Here is a 19,871-nt window from a genome sequence, read left to right as displayed (position 1 = left end):
CCTCTGACACACCAAAACAGAGGTGTTCCTTTGTCTCGCTTCCAAAGCGAATCGGTCGTGACGCGCAAAGCCTCCGCTCGGCTTTCCATGAAAAAATCTCTTGTTAAAAGTGAAATCTGCCGGAAAATGGCTGACGTCCAGCTCTTGTGATAACCACAGAAAGAGCACACGACGGTCTCGTATCCACAGAGCCATCCGTTTAGATATGATCCGGTGGCTTGTGCCGCGTCGTCGCAGCTCGGAGCGCGGCGCGCTGAGCATCCTTAAAGGGGTCCTTAAAGCTGTAGTAACAGTCCTTATTCTCTGTGAAGCCCGTACAATTTTCACTGAAAGCCAGATAAATTTTTCAAATGGTTTCCAGGTGCCAGTCTCTAACAGCTTCTGAAAAAAATTCTGATGGAAAAAAAGTCCTTTTCATTCCGCCATTTCCAGACAATGAAAATCCGACGAGGGGGCGGGACCACTCCTTCCCAAGGAGTGCTCACAGGCGAATGACGTCACCGACAGGCGTGGAAAAACTCACGCATGCGCACGAGGGTTCAAGCATGTCTGACATAAAAACATATGAATGAAATCCATATAGTTTTTGAAAAAAATAAAAAGGACCGTTACTTTATTGACAGACCTCGTATTTTGAAGGTGTATCTGTGTGTCAAAGTGGCTTTTTCTTTTGAAATTGCAGCTATTTGCTATTTTATTTTAAAGATGTCTCTTTTTTAATCATTGAATTTTTATTTTGAATATTCATCTGTATCTCAGTAGCCTTTTAATATGAAGGTGTGTGCGTGGAAGTTTACTTTGAAGGCGCTTCTCTGTGTGTGTGTGTGTGTGTGTGTGTGTGTGTGTGTGTGTGTGTGTGTGTGTGTGTGCGTGCGCGCGCGCGCGCGCGTGCTTCTGCGTGTTTGGGGGATCTTTCATTTTTCAGTGGGCCTTTAGTAAATGGACTGCTTTATGTAGCACTTTTCCATCTGCATCAGACCTTCAAAGCGCTTTGCAACAATGATGCCTCACATTCACCCTGATGCCAGGGTGCTACCATGCAAAGTGCCCACCACACACCGGGAGCAACGAGGGGATTAAGGACCTTGCTCAGGGGGACCTTAGTGATTTTCCAGTCAGGCTGGGATTTGAACCAAGGATCCTCTGGGCTCAAGCCAGCGCTTAATTACTAGACCATCCCCTCCCCTAAATGGACTTTTATGTGTTCTTTTATTTTTAATGTGCCTCTGTTTGCATCGTTGAACTTTTTTTTTTTTTTTTTTTTTTTTTTTGAAGCTTCATCTGCGTCTGAGTGGCCTGTATGTTTTCAAGACGCTTATGTGTGGTATTTTATTTTGAAGTCGCCTCTTTTCCCTCTCTTACTTTGAAGGCGCCTCTGTTTCCGGCCCTTAGCTTAGCTTGCTAGCTGTGAGCAGCAGTGTTCGTGTCTGTGACTCTTTGGTTCTTTTGTTGTTTTGTGACGGAGTTTGTTTTAGAAAAAGTTGGTGTCGTTGTGTGAAAATGTCTAAAGTCCAAATGCTGAGAGCGTTGGTGAAGCAGCGACTAACTGCCGCCGTTGATGAGATATTTGGGCTGTTTGAAAGAACCATAGCAGAGTACGAGGAGGAACTTTGTCGTTCCAAAGAGGAGAACGATCGACAGCGACACCTGCTGGACGCCGTCTTTAACCTTGAGGGTCGCTTACCTGGAGCAGGTTTGTTCCTTTTTTTTTTTTTTTTTTTTGGTGTGTGGGTGTGCAAAGATGAAATGTGTTTGAGACCAAACATCAGTTGGTTCCAGTCTGTGTAGGAACCTTAATCCCAAGGAACCTGCAGGCTGAGTGTTGGTTCCTCTTGTGAACGAATCGGAGGTTCTGCTGTTTCAAGATGAACTCTGTTAAATCTGCCTCAGCACGCAAACCGCGACACGTCATAATTCTGCTGCTGCGTAAGTCTTCTAGACGTGCGCAAAGATGAGGCCTAGAAGCAGACGTATTTCTGAAATTTCCAAACCTTTTATGCTTATCAGAGACATTTAAAGGTAAATAAATGGACTGCATTTATATAGCTCTTAGATCAAGTAATTTGGTATGGTTACTTGGCAACTGAGAAATCAATTTGGAAGCCTCATTCCAACCACAGAAACACACTTCCAGAAATAGTGTTCAGATGAGGAAGTGTAAAAAATATAGCTTGTCCTGATTAGTATTTGGAACAAATGCACTCACTGACGCGGTCGGTGTCACTGGGGTTCTGCACCTCCTTGTCTTTCCATCGAGCCCGTCGCTGTGCACATTGGACTGTTTGCCTGCTTAGCTGCGACTTTTCTGTCAGTCTTGTGTTGTGCTTTTTGTTTTGTATTATTAGTGTCACTGTAGCAGATCTCAGGCTGCAACAAGCAATTTTTGTCATGATCAAGAACATAATCAACTTCAATTATTTGTTCGGCCCATAAAATGTGAGAAAATGTTGATCGTTTCCCAGCAGTCAAGATGATGCTTTCAACATGTCACATCCCAGAATAATAAGATTACTGCCAGAGAAAAGAAATTATAAAATGTTGCAGACAAAAGCCAGATTAATGGAATTCTGGTGTGTAATAATGCAGTTGCCTTTTCCATAATGGCTACCTAGTGAATTATATACAAAAAATGTCAGTTTTTATCCAAAATGATCCCAAGCAGTTTTGATGTTGGACAGTATTTTATAGACTCGCGTTTACAAAAAAACTTCAGTATATCATCACATCCATGTGTTCATGACTTTGTTCAGAGTTATTTCTGAGAATACATTTGGCTAGAAAATAATACAGGAGTTGATGAAAATGTGAATGTTACACTTTATGGCTAACAAACATTAGCCATAACAAGCTCACGTTCAAAATACCCTCACCAGAGATATTCAGTGGTGACAACATCTATACTAGTGGTTTTATACTGATATGAAAACATAGTTATTTGGAACAGGTTTATGTGGTTATATTACTAAAATTAATTTTGATATTTACCACTAGGGCTGGGTAAAATGAGCTAAAACTCATATCATGGTATAAATTGAATCCCTTCACGGTCACTGTATATATCGCAATATAAACTTATGTATAAAAGTTATAATGGAAGTGTTTCTGAATGGGTTACATAGTCCCTTAGCAAAGCTAAATTTATTAAAAAAAATAAAAACAAAACATGGGTACAGTGGGGGAAATAAGTATTTGATCCACTGTCAATTTTGCAGGTTTTCCCACCTACAAAGAATGGAGAGGTTTGTAATTTTTTTTTCTTAGGTTCACTTCAACTGTGAGAGACAGAATCTAAAAAAAAAAAAAAATCCAGAAAATCACATTGTATGATTTTAAAATTATTAATTTGCATTTAATGCATGAAATAAGTATTTCATCCAATAGAAAAACAGACCTTAACAATTGGTACAGAAACATTTGTTTGCAGTAACAGAGGTCAGGCGTTTCTTGTAGTTCTTGACCAAGTTTTCACACTGCAGCAGGGATTTTGGTCCACTCCTCCATACAGATCTTCTCCAGAACTTTCAGGTTTGGAGTTTCAGCTCCCTCCAACAATTTTCTAATGAGTTCAGGTCTGAAGACTGGCCATGCCACTCCAGGACCTTGAACTGCTTCTTAGGGAGCCCCTCCTTAGTTGCCCTGGCTGTGTGTTTGGGGTCATTGTCATGCTGAAGACCCAGCCATGACCCATCTTCAATGCTCTTACTGAGGGAAGAAGGTTGTTTGCCAAAATCTCACAATACATGACCCCATCCATCCTCCCTTCAATACGGTGCAGTCGTCCTGTCCCCTTTGCAGAAGAGCACCCCCATAGTATGATGTTTCCACCCCCATGTTTCACGGTTGGGATGGTTTTCTTGGGGTTGTTCTCATCCTCTAAACATGGTAAGTGGCGTTGATTCCAAAAAACTCTATTTTTGTCTCATCTGACCACATGACTTTCTCCCATGCCTCCTCTGGATCATCCAGATGGTCAGTGGTGAACTTCAAATGGGTCTGGACATGTGCTGGCTTGAGCAGGGGGACCTTGCTGCCCTGCAGGATTTTAAACCATGACAGCATCATGTGTTACTAATGTAATCTTTGTGACCGTGGTCCCAGCTCTCTTCAGGTCATTGACCAGGTCCTCCTGTGTAGTTCTGAGCTTTCTCAGAATCATCCTTACCCCACAAAGTGAGATCTTTCATGGAATCCCAGACCGAGGGAGATTGACAGTCATCTTGTGTTTCTTCCACTTTCTAATAAATAATCATAACAGTTGCTGTCTTCTACCAAGCTGCTTGCCTGTTGTCCTGTAGTCCATCCCAGCCTTGTGCAGGTCTACACTTTTGTCCCTGGTGTCACAGCTCTTTGGTCTTGGCTATGGTGGACAGGTTGGAGTGTGATTGATTGAGTGTGTGAACAGGTGTCTTTTATACAGGTAACAAGTTCAAACAGGTGCAATTAATACAGGTAAAGAGTGCAGAATAAGAGGGCTTCTTAAAGAAAAATTAACAGGTCTGTGAGAGACAGAATTCTTGCTGGTTGGTAGATGATCAAATACTTATTTCACGCAATAAAATGCAAATTAATTATTTAAAAATCATACAATGTGATTTTCTGGATTTCTTTTTTAGATTTTGTCTCTCACAGTTGAAGTGAACCTACGATAAAAAATTACAGACCTCTACATTCTTTGTAGGTGGGAAAACCTGCAAAATTGACAGGGAATCAAATTCTTATTTCCCCCACTGTATCATCATGGGTAAGGAATACAACCATATTGTAATCCCTTCACAAATCCTGGAGACAGGAATACCGCCAAACATGATAATCGACTGAGAACAGGCCAAAGCAATGATGTGACATAGGCTTGCAGTGCCAGTTGAGCAGAATCTTACCAATGCTTATGTAGGAAAGAAATGCAAGTGATCTTGTAGCCAAATCTGAGAACCTTTCATGGACCCGTTGAATTAGATAGCAGGGCTTTCTTCAACTCATCCTTACCAGGATGGTTTAGAATCCAATGGACGTTGACCTTGTTTGACCTTTACTTTGGAGACCAAGCATTCAACACAGTCAAAACTATTCAGTTTATTAATCCTGTTAACTCAACCAATAATTTGTATCACGTTTTACCAAAATTGGACCAACTTTAACATTTGACCCCTGTACAAACTGAAACTGACCTTTGTCATCATTTTTGCTATTTTTACCCCATAACTCCTGAACATTGAGTCAGACAGTCCAAACTATACCTTTTTGGAATCGTTATGATCAGACAAATACAAGGTCTGTTAGAAAAGTATCGGACCTTTTTATTTTTTTTCAAAAACCATATAGATTTCAGACATTTTATTCGCAATAAAAATCAGACGAGAGGGGTGGACCACTGCTCACACAAAGCCTGCTCACAGGCGAATGACGCAACCAACAGGCGTGAAAAAAGTCACGCATGTGTACGAAGGTTCAAGCTTGGCTGATGCAATCACATGTGATTCAAATCCATATGGTTTTTGCAAAAAATAAAATGGTCCGATACTTTTCTAACAGACCTCGTAATGTGGTGTAGTTTTCAATTTGATTGGAGAATTTTTAATTTTGACACCTGTGTAATTCTTCAGTTGACCCCAACCTGGCCGCTTGTTGAAAATTCAAGTGGCGAGTCAGTTTTTTTTTTTTCAAAAGAGTAATGTCTAAGGAGTATTTTGCTGACTTTGGTGCTTGTGTCACCATTTGTATACACCACCGAGTATTCCTTTAACTTTAACTAGTAATGACTTCATGACTTTCTTTGCTAATAAAATTTTAACTATTAGAGAAAAAATTACTCATAACCATCCCAAAGACGTATCATTATCTTTGGCTGCTTTCAGTGATGCCGGTATTTGGTTAGACTCTTTCTCTCCGATTGTTCTGTCTGAGTTATTTTCATTAGTTACTTCCTCCAAACCATCAACATGTCTATTAGACCCCGTTCCTACCAGGCTGCTCAAGGAAGCCCTACCATTAATTAATGCTTCGATCTTAAATATGATCAATCTATCTTTATTAGTTGGCTATGTACCACAGGCTTTTAAGGTGGCAGTAATTAAACCATTACTTAAAAAGCCATCACTTGACCCAGCTATCTTAGCTAATTATAGGCCAATCTCCAACCTTCCTTATCTCTCAGAAATTCTTGAAAGGGTAGTTGTAAAACAGCTAACTGATCATCTGCAGAGGAATGGTCTATTTGAAGAGTTTCAGTCAGGGTTTAGAATTCATCATAGTACAGAAACAGCATTAGTGAAGGTTACAAATGATCTTCTTATGGCCTCAGACAGTGGACTCATCTCTGTGCTTGTTCTGTTAGACCTCAGTGCTGCTTTTGATACTGTTGACCATAAAATTTTATTATAGAGATTAGAGCATGCCATAGGTATTAAAGGCACTGCGCTGCGGTGGTTTGAATCATATTTATCTAATAGATTACAATTTGTTCATGTAAATGGGGAAACTTCTTCACAGACTAAGGTTAATTATGGAGTTCCACAAGGTTCTGTGCTAGGACCAATTTTATTCACTTTATACATGTTTCCCTTAGGCAGTATTATCAGACGGCATTGCTTAAATTTTCATTGTTACGCAGATGATACCCAGCTTTATCTATCCTTGAAGCCAGAGGACACACACCAATTAGCTAAACTGCAGGATTGTCTTACAGACATAAAGACATGGATGACCTCTAATTTCCTGCTTTTAAACTCAGATAAAACTGAAGTTATTGTACTTGGCCCCACAAATCTTAGAAACATGGTGTCTAACTAGATCCTTACTCTGGATGGCATTACCCTGACCTCTAGTAATACTGTGAGAAATCTTGGAGTCATTTTTGATCAGGATATGTCATTCAGTGCATTCAATAGGCTGGACTATTGTAATTCATTATTATCAGGTTGTCCTAAAAGTTCCCTGAAAAGCCTTCCGTTAATTCAAAATGCTGCAGCTAGAGTACTAACAGGGACTAGAAGGATAGAGCATATCTCACCCATATTGGCCTCTCTTCATTGGCTTCCTGTTAATTCTAGAAGAGAATTTAAAATTCTTCTTCTTACTTATAAGGTTTTGAATAATCAGGTCCCATCTTATCTTAGGGACCTCATAGTACCATATCACCCCAATAGAGCGCTTCGCTCTCAGACTGCAGGCTTACTTGTAGTTCCTAGGGTTTGTAAGAGTAGAATTGGAGGCAGAGCCTTCAGCTTTCAGGCTCCTCTCCTCTGGAACCAACTCCCAATTCAGATCAGGGAGACAGACACCCTCTCTACTTTTAAGATCAATCAATCAATCAATCAATCAATTTTTTTATATAGCGCCAAATCACAACAAACAGTTGCCCCAAGGCGCTTTATATTGTAAGGCAAGGCCATACAATAATTATGTAAAACCCCAATGGTCAAAACGACCCCCTGTGAGCAAGCACTTGGCTACAGTGGGAAGGAAAAACTCCCTTTTAACAGGAAGAAACCTCCAGCAGAACCAGGCTCAGGGAGGGGCAGTCTTCTGCTGGGACTGGTTGGGGCTGAGGGAGAGAACCAGGAAAAAGACATGCTGTGGAGGGGAGCAGAGATCAATCACTAATGATTAAATGCAGAGTGGTGCATACAGAGCAAAAAGAGAAAGAAACAGTGCATCATGGGAACCCCCCAGCAGTCTACGTCTATAGCAGCATAACTAAGGGATGGTTCAGGGTCACCTGATCCAGCCCTAACTATAAGCTTTAGCAAAAAGGAAACTTTTAAGCCTAATCTTAAAAGTAGAGAGGGTGTCTGTCTCCCTGATCTGAATTGGGAGCTGGTTCCACAGGAGAGGAGCCTGAAAGCTGAAGGCTCTGCCTCCCATTCTACTCTTACAAACCCTAGGAACTACAAGTAAGCCTGCAGTCTGAGAGCGAAGCGCTCTATTGGGGTGATATGGTACTACAAGGTCCCTAAGATAAGATGGGACCTGATTATTCAAAACCTTATAAGTAAGAAGAAGAATTTTAAATTCTATTCTAGAATTAACAGGAAGCCAATGAAGAGAGGCCAATATGGGTGAGATATGCTCTCTCCTTCTAGTCCCCATCAGTACTCTAGCTGCAGCATTTTGAATTAACTGAAGGCTTTTTAGGGAACTTTTAGGACAACCTGATAATAATGAATTACAATAGTCCAGCCTAGAGGAAATAAATGCATGAATTAGTTTTTCAGCATCACTCTGAGACAAGACCTTTCTGATTTTAGAGATATTGCGTAAATGTAAAAAAGCAGTCCTACATATTTGTTTAATATGCGCTTTGAATGACATATCCTGATCAAAAATGACTCCAAGATTTCTCACAGTATTACTAGAGGTCAGGGTAATGCCATCCAGAGTAAGGATCTGGTTAGACACCATGTTTCTAAGATTTGTGGGGCCAAGTACAATAACTTCAGTTTTATCTGAGTTTAAAAGCAGGAAATTAGAGGTCATCCATGTCTTTATGTCTGTAAGACAATCCTGCAGTTTAGCTAATTGGTGTGTGTCCTCTGGCTTCATGGATAGATAAAGCTGGGTATCATCTGCGTAACAATGAAAATTTAAGCAATACCGTCTAATAATACTGCCTAAGGGAAGCATGTATAAAGTGAATAAAATTGGTCCTAGCACAGAACCTTGTGGAACTCCATAATTAACTTTAGTCTGTGAAGAAGATTCCCCATTTACATGAACAAATTGTAATCTATTAGACAAATATGATTCAAACCACCGCAGCGCAGTGCCTTTAATACCTATGGCATGCTCTAATCTCTGTAATAAAATTTTATGGTCAACAGTATCAAAAGCAGCACTGAGGTCTAACAGAACAAGCACAGAGATGAGTCCACTGTCCGAGGCCATAAGAAGATCATTTGTAACCTTCACTAATGCTGTTTCTGTACTATGATGAATTCTAAACCCTGACTGAAACTCTTCAAATAGACCATTCCTCTGCAGATGATCAGTTAGCTGTTTTACAACTAACCTTTCAAGAATTTTTGAGAGAAAAGGAAGGTTGGAGATTGGCCTATAATTAGCTAAGATAGCTGGGTCAAGTGATGGCTTTTTAAGTAATGGTTTAATTACTGCCACCTTAAAAGCCTGTGGTACATAGCCAACTAACAAAGATAGATTGATCATATTTAAGATTGAAGCATTAAATAATGGTAGGGCTTCCTTGAGCAGCCTGGTAGGAATGGGGTCTAATAAACATGTTGATGGTTTGGATGAAGATTAGGCTTAAAACTTTCCTTTTTGCTAAAGATTATAGTTAGGGCTGGATCAGGTGACCCTGAAGCATCCCTTAGTTATGCTGCTATAGACGTAGACTGCTGGGGGGTTCCCATGATGCACTGAGTGTTTCTTTCTCTTTTTGCTCTGTATGCACCACTCTGCATTTAATCATTAGTGATCGATCTCTGCTCCCCTCCACAGCATGTCTTTTTCCTGGTTCTCTCCCTCAGCCCCAACCAGTCCCAGCAGAAGACTGCCCCTCCCTGAGCCTGGTTCTGCTGGAGGTTTCTTCCTGTTAAAAGGGAGTTTTTCCTTCCCACTGTTGCCAAGTGCTTGCTCACAGGGGGTCGTTTTGACCGTTGGGGTTTTTCCGAAATTATTGTATGGCCTTGCCTTACAATATAAGGCGCCTTGGGGCAACTGTTTGTTGTGATTTGGCGCTATATAAATAAAGTTGATTTGCAGGATTGTTTCAGTTATCTGCTGTACTAACTCGGGAGATTACCTTTACTGCCCAAAAATTCCACAGGGCAGTCCTGAGTCCCATCCTGGGTCCAGCCCACAGTGCAGGGTGGTGCCCAAAATGGTGGTTGGGGAAACCCGGCGATCACTTCCAGAGACCCCCAAAGCATATACCAGAGGGTGTTCAGTCAGTCAGCCCGCAGACGCCCCCAGCCTCCTGGCCTTGGAGTTGAGCCCAACTCATTCATTTCAGCTTCTTAAATCTGATTGCTGAATGTGTGACAATAATCAAGCTGGTGGATTAAGTAGCAAACAGTTTATTTAGAAGCAAGTTTTTGACATTTTAGCCACTGTTTTGTTTTTAATGCCTGGGCGATGCGAGGCAGCGGGCTTTGTACCAACAAAGCCAGAAAGAAAATGAAAATCCATCATGATATTAAAAACAAAACCTAGAATGCAAAGTATGGGCAGTGTGATTCCTCAGCACAGGGCAGTGTGTCGTAAAGCATAATGACGACATGCATCTCATCCATCACTATCATGTGTGACTGTGGGGGGACATAATCAGCAGCACAGCCCCTCCTGGGACAGACCAGCAATTCACAATGCTTACATGACATAAATGATAGAAAATACAAATTACTTTCATAAATACCTGCCTGGTGTGTCTATGACGTAGGAATAAGTATCGGCATATTGAACATCTGGGCATTGTGTGGGATCATTTTTCCTTCATCCAGCTTCCTGTTGGTATGGACGGGATGCCAGTTCTGCTGCTGCTAATTTGGTTTTATGTTGCTCCCAGACCACATTATCTAAACCCTCTGAATAGTTGAAGGCCACAATAAGGCCCCAACAAGAGAAATATAGTTGTATGCAAAGGTTTGGGCACCCCTGATAATTTACATGATTTTCCTTTAGAAATCATTGGTTGTCTGCATCAGAAATTTCAGTTAAATATATCATATAGCAGACGAACACACTATTTGCGAAGTGAAATGAAGTTTCTAGTATTTACAGAAAGTGTACAATAATTATTTAAACAAAATTAGGCCGTGCATAAATTTGAGCACCCTTGACATTTTATTGATTTGATTACATTTAGCACTAATTATTGGAACACAGAATTGGTTTGGTAAGCTCATTGACCCTTGACCTCCTTACACAGGTGAATCCAGTCATGAGAATGGGTATTTAAGGTGGCCATTTGCAAATGTTTCTCCTCTTTGCGTCTCTTCTATTGAGTGGCAACATGGGAGCCTCTAAACAACTCTCAAATGACCTGAAAATAAAGATTGTTCAACATCATGGTTTACAGGAAGGATACAAAAAGCTAGGGATGTGAATCATACAACAACTCACGATTCAATTCGATTTTGATTCTTGGAGTGACGATTCGATTCAGAATCGATTTTTGATTGAAAGAGCTCTGAGAAATAGTTATACGTGGTCTGTCCAAAAAGTAACTGACCTTTTTATTTTTTTCAAAAACTATATGGATTTGAATCACGTGTGATTACATCAGCCAAGCTTGAACCTTCGTGCGCATGCGTGAGTTTTTTCACGCCTGTCGGTTGCGTCATTCGCCTGTGGGCAGGCTTTGAGTGAGCACTGGTCCACCCCCCTCGTCGGATTTTTATTGTCAGTGAAATGGCTGAGAGACTGCCACTTTGCTCCATGAAAATTTTTTCAGAAACTGTTAGAGACAGCCAGTTGGAAACCATTCAAAAGATTCAGATGGATTTCGGTGAAGATTCTGTCGGCATTACACGGATTAAGGAGTGTTAAAACCTTTTTAAAGACGGCCCATAGCGGCAGAGGGCGTGCGGCGCACCGAGCGGCCATCGACAGGCTGGAACGACCAGATCATTTCTAAACTGAATGCTGTGTTGATCCGGGACATCGTGTGACTACCACAGAAATGGCAAGAGAGCTGGACATAGCACTTTTGCGGCACATTCCACTGTTACAGGAGATTTTGTAATGAAAGACGTGCAGAGGATTTCACGCGTCGGCACGGAGCCGCTCATTGCGCGCAACAAAAAACACCTCTGTGTTGGAAACCATTCAGAAGATTCCGACGGCTTTCGATGGCTTTTCAGTCGAGTGAGTATCAGAGAAATTGTTTAACAGCTGGACATGCCACAACATGTTCTGTGAGACTTCCAACACGGAGGTGTTTTTTTTTTTTTTGTTGCGCGCAATGAGCGGCTCCGTGCCGATGCGTGAAATCCTCCGCACGTCTTTCATTACAAAATCTCCTGTAACAGTGGAATGTGCCGCAAAAGTGCTATGTCCAGCTCTCTTGCCATTTCTGTGGTAGTCACACGATGTCCCAGAACAACACAGCGTTCAGTTTAGAAATGATCTGGTCGTTCCAGCCTGTCGATGGTCGCTTGGTGTGCCGCATGCCCTCCGCCACTGTGGACCGTCTTTAAAAAGGTTTTAACACTCCTTAATCCGTGTGACGCCAACAGAATCTTCACCGAAATCCATCTGAATCTTCCGAATGGTTTCCAACTGGCTGTCTCTGACAGTTTCTGAAAAAATCTTCATGGAGCAAAGCGGCAGTCTCTCAGCCATTTCACTGACAATAAAAATAAGACGAGGGGGTGGACCAGTGCTCACTCAAAGCCTGCCCACAGGCGAATGACACAACCGACATGCGTGAAAAAACTCACGCATGCGCACGGAGGTTCAAGCTTGGCTGATGCAATCACACATGATTCAAATCCATATAGTTTTTGAAAAAAATAAAAAGGTCTGTTACTTTTTGGACAGACCTCGTATTACTTAAAAAATGTTTACGTTTAAGAAAATGCAGCTTTACAAGGTTAATCAAGTGATTCTAGATGTAAATTTACTTATCTGCTTTGCTCGTTCAGAGTTGGCTGGCAGTTTAGCGAAGCACTGATCAGTAGTCGGCAGATACCACTGCTCCCCTCCTTTTAGCTCCGGGTCATGGCGTCGCATGTGGGCTTGCGGATTTGAAGTGTTTCCAAAGTACTTGACTTTCATTTTGCAGATTTTGCACATTGCATAAGTCATGTCAAGCTCCTTCTTACGCAGCAAATAATAAAAATTCAAAATGTGCTCAAACATTTGCCTTCAGCAAAGACGGTGCTGGCTGAATTAGCTCTTCGTCCGCCATGCTAAGCTGCAGCCACTGAACTCTACGCCAGACCCTCACCTCGTGGGAACGCTGTAGTACGGAAGCCGTTGTCTGACAAACAGTACACGCAGCGAGTAAGCAAGAAAATGTTTTAAAAAATGCTTTTTAAAAATTGATTCTTGGACATTTTGGATCGATTCAGAATCGTAATAAATAAGAATCGCGATTCGGACGTGAATCAATTTTTTCCGGCAGCCCTACAAAAAGCTATCTGAGATTTCAGCTGTCAGTTTCCACTGTGAGGAACATAGTGAGGAAATGGAAGACCACAGGCACAGAACTAGTTAAGGCCCGAAGTGGCAGGCCAAGAAAAATCTCAGATAAGCTGAAGCGAAGCATGGTGAGAACAGTCATAGTCAACCCACAGACCTGCTCCAAAGACCTATAACATGATCTTGCTGCAGATAGTATCTCTGTGCATCGTTCAACTATACAGCACACTTTGCACAAAGAGATGCTGTAATGCAGAGGAAGCCTTTTCTGCGTACACACCACAAACAGTCGTTTGAGGTATGCTAAAGCACATTTGGACAAGCCAGCTTCATTTTAGAATAAGGTGCTGTGGACTGATGAAACTAAAATTGAGCTATTTGGACATAACAAGGGTGGTATGCATGGTTGAAAAAGAACACAGCATTCCAAGAAAAACACTTGCTACCTTCAGTAAAATTTGGAGGTGGTTCCATCATGCTGTGGGGCTGTGTGGCCAGCGCAGGTACTGGGAATCTTGTTAAAATTGAGGGTCACATGGATTCCAGTCAATATCAACAGATTCTTGAGAACAATGTTCATGAATCAGTGACAAAGTTGAAGTTGCGCCGGGGCTCGATCTTTCAACAAGACAACGACCCTAAACACTGTTCAAAATCTACTAAGGCATTCATGCAGAGGAACAAGTACAACGTTCTGGGATGGCCAACTCAGTCCCCAGACCTGATTATTATTGAAAATCTGTGGTGTTATTTTAAGCGGGCTGTCCATGCTCAAAAACCAATAAACCTCACTGAACTGGAGATCTTTTATAAAGAAGAATGGTCCAAAATACCTTCAACCAGAATCCAGACTCTCATTGGAAGCTATAGGAAGCATTTAGAGGCTGTTATTTCTGCAAAAAGAGGATCTACTAAATATTGATGTATTTTTTTTCTGTTGGGGTGCCCAAATTTATGCACCTGCCTAATTTTGTTTAAAGAATTATTGCACACTTTCTGTAAATCCTATAAACTTCATTTCACTTCTCAAATATCACTGTGTTTGTCTGTTATATGATATATTTAACTGAAATTTCTGATTCAAACAACCAATGATTTATAAAGGAAAATCATGGAAATCATCAGGGGGCACAAACTTTTGCATACAACTGTAAATAGCCACAAAAACACTTGAAGCATTTCCTCCATTTTAATGCAAATTGTTGTATATAACTTTGTTTATGCTACATTTTTACATATATTTTTGAAGTTTACAATTTATATTTACGAGGTCTGTTAGAAAAGTATCCGACCTTATTATTTTTTTCAAAAACCATATGGATTTGAATCACGTGTGATTACATCAGACATGCTTGAACCCTCATGGGCATGCAAGACTTTTTTCACGCCTGTCGGTTACGTCATTCGCCTGTGGGCAGTCTTTGAGTGAGGAGTGGTCCACCCTCTCGTCAATTTTTTTTTCATTGTTTAGGAATGGCTCAGAGACTGCTGCTTTGTTTGATAAAAATTTTTTCAAAAACTGTAAGGCACAACTGAGTGGACACCATTCGATAAATTCAGCTGGTTTTCGGTGAAAATTTTAACGGCTGATGAGAGATTTTGATCTGTTAGTGTCGCTTTAAGGACGGCCCACGGCGCGCGACGGCGATCTGCGCTCCGAGGCAGCGTCGTCTCGCTGTTTCAAGCTGAAAACTTCCACATTTCAGGCTCTGTTCACCCAGGTCGTCGTCAGAGAACAGAGAAGTTTCAGAAGAGGTCGGCATGAGGAGTTTATGCGGACGTTCCACTGTTAAAGGAGATTTTGTAATGAAAGAACGTGCGGGCAGATTCGCATGACGGGCCGGACCTGACCGCGGGGGGTCGTGATAGGAAAAATAACGGACAAGTTGGAACATGCCCAGCTGTTAAACAATTTCTCAGATACTCACTTGTTGAAAGCCATCAAAAGCCGCCTGAATTTTACAAATGGTTTTCAACACGGAGGTGTTTTTCCTGTCGCGGCGCAGACGGATTTGCGTCGTCGTCACGGAACCGACTCGGTGAATTTGTCCACATGTTCTTTCATTACAAAATCAATCAATCAATCAACTTTTTTCTTGTATAGCGCCAAATCACAACAAACAGTTGCCCCAAGGCGCTCCACATTGCAAGGCAAGGCCATACAATAATTATGAAACACAGTCTACGTCTAAAGCAACATAACCAAGGGATGGTCCAGGGTCACCCGATCCAGCCCTAACTATAAGCCTTAGCGAAAAGGAAAGTTTTAAGCCTAATCTTAAAAGTAGAGAGGGTATCTGTCTCCCTGATCTGAATTGGGAGCTGGTTCCACAGGAGAGGAGCCTGAAAGCTGAAGGCTCTGCCTCCCATTCTACTCTTACAAACCCTAGGAACTACAAGTAAGCCCGCAGTCTGAGAGCGAAGCGCTCTAATGGGGTAATATGGTACTATGAGGTCCCTAAGATAAGATGGGACCTGATTATTCAAAACCTTATAAGTAAGAAGAAGAATTTTAAATTCTATTCTAGCATTAACAGGAAGCCAATGAAGGGAGGCCAACACGGGTGAGATATGCTCTCTCCTGCTAGTCCCCGTCAGTACTCTAGCTGCAGCATTCTGAACCAACTGAAGGCTTTTTAGGGAACTTTTAGGACAACCTGATAATAATGAATTACAATAGTCCAGCCTAGAGGAAACAAATGCATGAATTAGTTTTTCAGCATCACTCTGAGACAAGACCTTTCTGATTTTAGAGATATTGCGTAAATGCAAAAAGGCAGTCCTACATATTTGTTTAATATGCGCTTTGAATGACATATCCTGATCAAAAATAACTCCAAGATTTCTCACAGTATTACTAGAGATCAGGGAAATGCCATCCAGAGTAACAATCTGGTTAGACACCATGCTTCTAAGATTTGTGGGGCCAAGTACAATAACTTCAGTTTTATCTGAGTTTAAAAGCAGGAAATTAGAGGTCATCCATGTCTTTATGTCTGTAAGACAATCCTGCAGTTTAGCTAATTGGTGCGTATCCTCTGGCTTCATGGATAGATAAAGCTGGGTATCATCTGCGTAACAATGAAAATTTAAGCAATACCGTCTAATAATACTGCCCAAGGGAAGCATGTATAAAGTGAATAAAATTGGTCCTAGCACAGAACCTTGTGGAACTCCATAATTAACTTTAGTCTGTGAAGAAGATTCCCCATTTACATGAACAAACTGTAATCTATTAGACAAATATGATTCAAACCACCGCAGCGCAATGCCTTTAATACCTATGACATGCTCTAATCTCTGTAATAAAATTTTATGGTCAACAGTATCAAAAGCAGCACTGAGGTCCAACAGAACAAGCACAGAGATAAGTCCACTGTCCGAAGCCATAAGAAGATCATTTGTAACCTTCACTAATGCTGTTTCTGTACTATGATGAATTCTAAAACCTGACTGAAACTCTTCAAATAGACCATTCCTCTGCAAGTGATCAGTTAGCTGTTTTACAACTACCCTCTCAAGAATCTTTGAGAGAAAAGGAAGGTTGGAGATTGGCCTATAATTAGCTAAGATAGCTGGGTCAAGTGATGGCTTTTTAAGTAATGGTTTAATTACTGCCACCTTAAAGGCCTGTGGTACATAACCAACTAACAAAGATAGATTGATCATATTTAAGATTGAAGCATTAAATAATGGTAGGACTTCCTTGAGCAGCCTGGCAGGAATGGGGTCTAATAAGCATGTTGATGGTTTGGATGAAGTAACTAATGAAAATAACTCAGACAGAACAATCGGAGAGAAAGAGTCTAACCAAATACCGGCATCACTGAAAGCAGCCAAAGATAACGATACATCTTTGGGATGGTTATGAGTAATTTTTTCTCTAATAGTCAAAATTTTGTTAGCAAAGAAAGTCATGAAGTCATTACTAGTTAAAGTTAATGGAATACTCAGCTCAATAGAGCTCTGACTCTTTGTCAGCCTGGCTACAGTGCTGAAAAGAAACCTGGGGTTGTTCTTATTTTCTTCAATTAGTGATGAGTAGAAAGATGTCCTAGCTTCACGAAGGGCTTTCTTATAGAGCAACAAACTCTTTTTCCAGGCTAAGTGAAGATCTTCTAAATTAGTGAGACGCCATTTCCTCTCCAACTTACGGGTTATCTGCTTTAAGCTACGAGTTTGTGAGTTATACCACGGAGTCAGACACTTCTGATTTAAAGCTCTCTTTTTCAGAGGAGCTACAGCATCCAAAGTTGTCTTCAATGAGGATGTAAAACTATTGACAAGATACTCTAACTCCCTTACAGAGTTTAGGTAGCTACTCTGCTCTGTGTTGGTATATGACATTAGAGAACATAAAGAAGGAATCATATCCTTAAACCTAGTTACAGCGCTTTCTGAAAGACTTCTAGTGTAATGAAACTTATTCCCCACTGCAGGGTAGTCCATCAGGGTAAATGTAAATGTTATTAAAAAATGATCAGACAAAAGGGAGTTTTCAGGGAATACTGTTAAGTCTTCTATTTCCATACCATAAGTCAGAACAAGATCTAAAATATGATTAAAGTGGTGGGTGGACTCATTTACTTTTTGAGCAAAGCCGATAGAGTCTAATAATAGATTAAATGCAGTGTTGAGGCTGTCATTCTCAGCATCTGTGTGGATATTAAAATCGCCCACTATAATTATCTGAGCTAAGCACTAAGTCAGACAAAAGGTCTGAAAATTCACAGAGAAACTCACAGTAACGACCAGGTGGACGATAGATAATAACAAATAAAACTGGTTTTTGGGACTTCCAATTTGGATGGACAAGACTAAGAGACAAGCTTTCAAATGAATTAAAGCTCTGTCTAGGTTTTTGATCAATTAATAAGCTGGAATGGAAGATTGCTGCTAATCCTCCGCCCCGGCCCGTGCTACGAGCATTCTGACAGTTAGTGTGACTCGGGGGTGTTGACTCATTTAAACTAACATATTCATCCTGCTGTAACCAAGTTTCTGTTAGGCAGAATAAATCAATACGTTGATCAATTATTATATCATTTACCAACAGGGACTTAGAAGAAAGAGACCTAATGTTTAATAGACCACATTTAACTGTTTTAGTCTGTGGTGCAATTGAAGGTGCTATATTATTTTTTCTTTTTGAATTTTTATGCTTAAATAGATTTTTGCTAGTTATTGGTGGTCTGGGAGCAGGCACCGTCTCTACGGGGATGGGGTAATAGGGGGATGGCAGGGGGAGAGAAGCTGCAGAGAGGTGTATAAGACCACAGCTCTGCCTCCTGGTCCCAAAATCTCCTTTAACAGTGGAATGTCCGCTTAAACTCCTCATGCCGACTTCTTCTGAAACTTCTCTGTTCTCTGACGATGACCTGGGTGAACAGAGCCTTAAATTAGGATGTTTTCAGTTCGAAACAGCCAGATGGACGCCACCTCCGACCGCGCCGCGCCGATCCGCTTTGTGAGCTGTCCTTAAAGCGAAAGAAACTCCACAATCTCTCATCAGCCGTTAAACTTTACACCGAAAACCAGCTGAATTTCTCGAATAGTGTCCACTCTGATATCCCTCACAGGTCCTGAAAAAATTTTGATAAAGCAACGCACGCCGTCTCCAGCAGCGTCTCAGACAAAGGATTTCAGCCGAGAGGGCTGGACCAGTGCTCACTCAAAGCCTGCCCATAGGCGAATGACGTCTCCGACACGCGTGAAAAAACTCACGCATACGCATGAGGGTTCAAGCATGTCCGGTGTAATCGCACATGATTCAAATCCATATAGTTTTTTTTTTTTTTATAAAACTGCCGGTTAGTTTTCTAATAGACCTCCTAATTCTACGTTATGAAAATGCTTTGTTAAAATAGACTATCAATACTGTTATTAATAAAACTAAAGCCTTGCTGTCTGCAAAATTGTGCAAGAATCATTTTGGGATTACTGGGAGTGCCCTTACATGGTTGTCGTCATACCTGACCAGTCATTCTCACTGTTTTTTGGACAATAACACTACCTCTAACCTTGGTGACATGAAATTTGGGGTTCCACAGGGGTCCATCTTAGGCCCCCTGCTTTTCTCCCTTTATATAGCAGCCCTTGGGCACATATTGCGGCTTTTTTGGATTACCTCTCACTGCTATGCTGATGATACTCAGTTATACATACCGATAACTGCTGGTAATCTCATCCACATAAAATCCTTAGAAGATTGCCTTGCATCAGTGAGAAGCTGGATGTCTAGCAACTTCCTACTTTTAAACTCTAAGACTGAAATGATGGTTCTTTGTCCAGTGAGACATCGGCATCAATTTGACCAGCTAACGCTTAGCCTAGGCCCGTGTGTCATACATCACACTGACAAAGTGAGGAACCTTGGGGTAATTTTTGATCCTACGTTGTCCTTTGACCTCCACATTAGAAATATTATGAGGACTGCTTTCTTCCACCTGCGAAATATAGTGAAGATTCGTCCCATCCTGTCTATGGCTGATGCTGAGACCCTGATTCATGCATTTGTCTCTTCTTGATTGGACTCCTGCAATGTTCTATTTTCTGGTTTACCGCAGTCCAGCATTAGGGGACTCCAATTGGTTCAAAATGCTGCTGCCAGACTTTTGACATAGGTTGGACCACATTACACCTATTGTGGCGTCTCTTCACTGGCTTCCTGTCCCAGTGAGATCAGATTTTAAGGTTCTGCTTCTAACCTGTGAAAATGTTCATGGACTGGCACCTCCCTACTTAGCTGACCTAATTCCCAGGGTGCAGGACTA

General features: G+C 41.3%; 1 protein-coding gene across 1 annotated transcript in view; it reads left to right on the top strand.

Moving 5' to 3' along the window:
• Window positions 1-1,411: 1,411 nt before the first annotated feature.
• Window positions 1,412-19,871, top strand: part of LOC117511353 (gastrula zinc finger protein XlCGF48.2-like) — a 39,927-nt gene continuing 21,467 nt past the window's right edge. The window contains exon 1 of the mRNA XM_034171392.1: window positions 1,412-1,693. Within this exon, the coding sequence (XP_034027283.1) occupies window positions 1,501-1,693 (193 nt within the window). The 5' untranslated portion in view covers window positions 1,412-1,500. The remainder of the gene's footprint in view (window positions 1,694-19,871) is intronic.

This window comes from Thalassophryne amazonica, chromosome 5 (assembly GCF_902500255.1).
Source record: "Thalassophryne amazonica chromosome 5, fThaAma1.1, whole genome shotgun sequence".
Taxonomy (NCBI): Eukaryota; Metazoa; Chordata; class Actinopteri; order Batrachoidiformes; family Batrachoididae; genus Thalassophryne; species Thalassophryne amazonica.
Note: the sequence above shows the minus strand (reverse complement) of the source record. Positions and strands in the feature narration are given on the sequence as shown.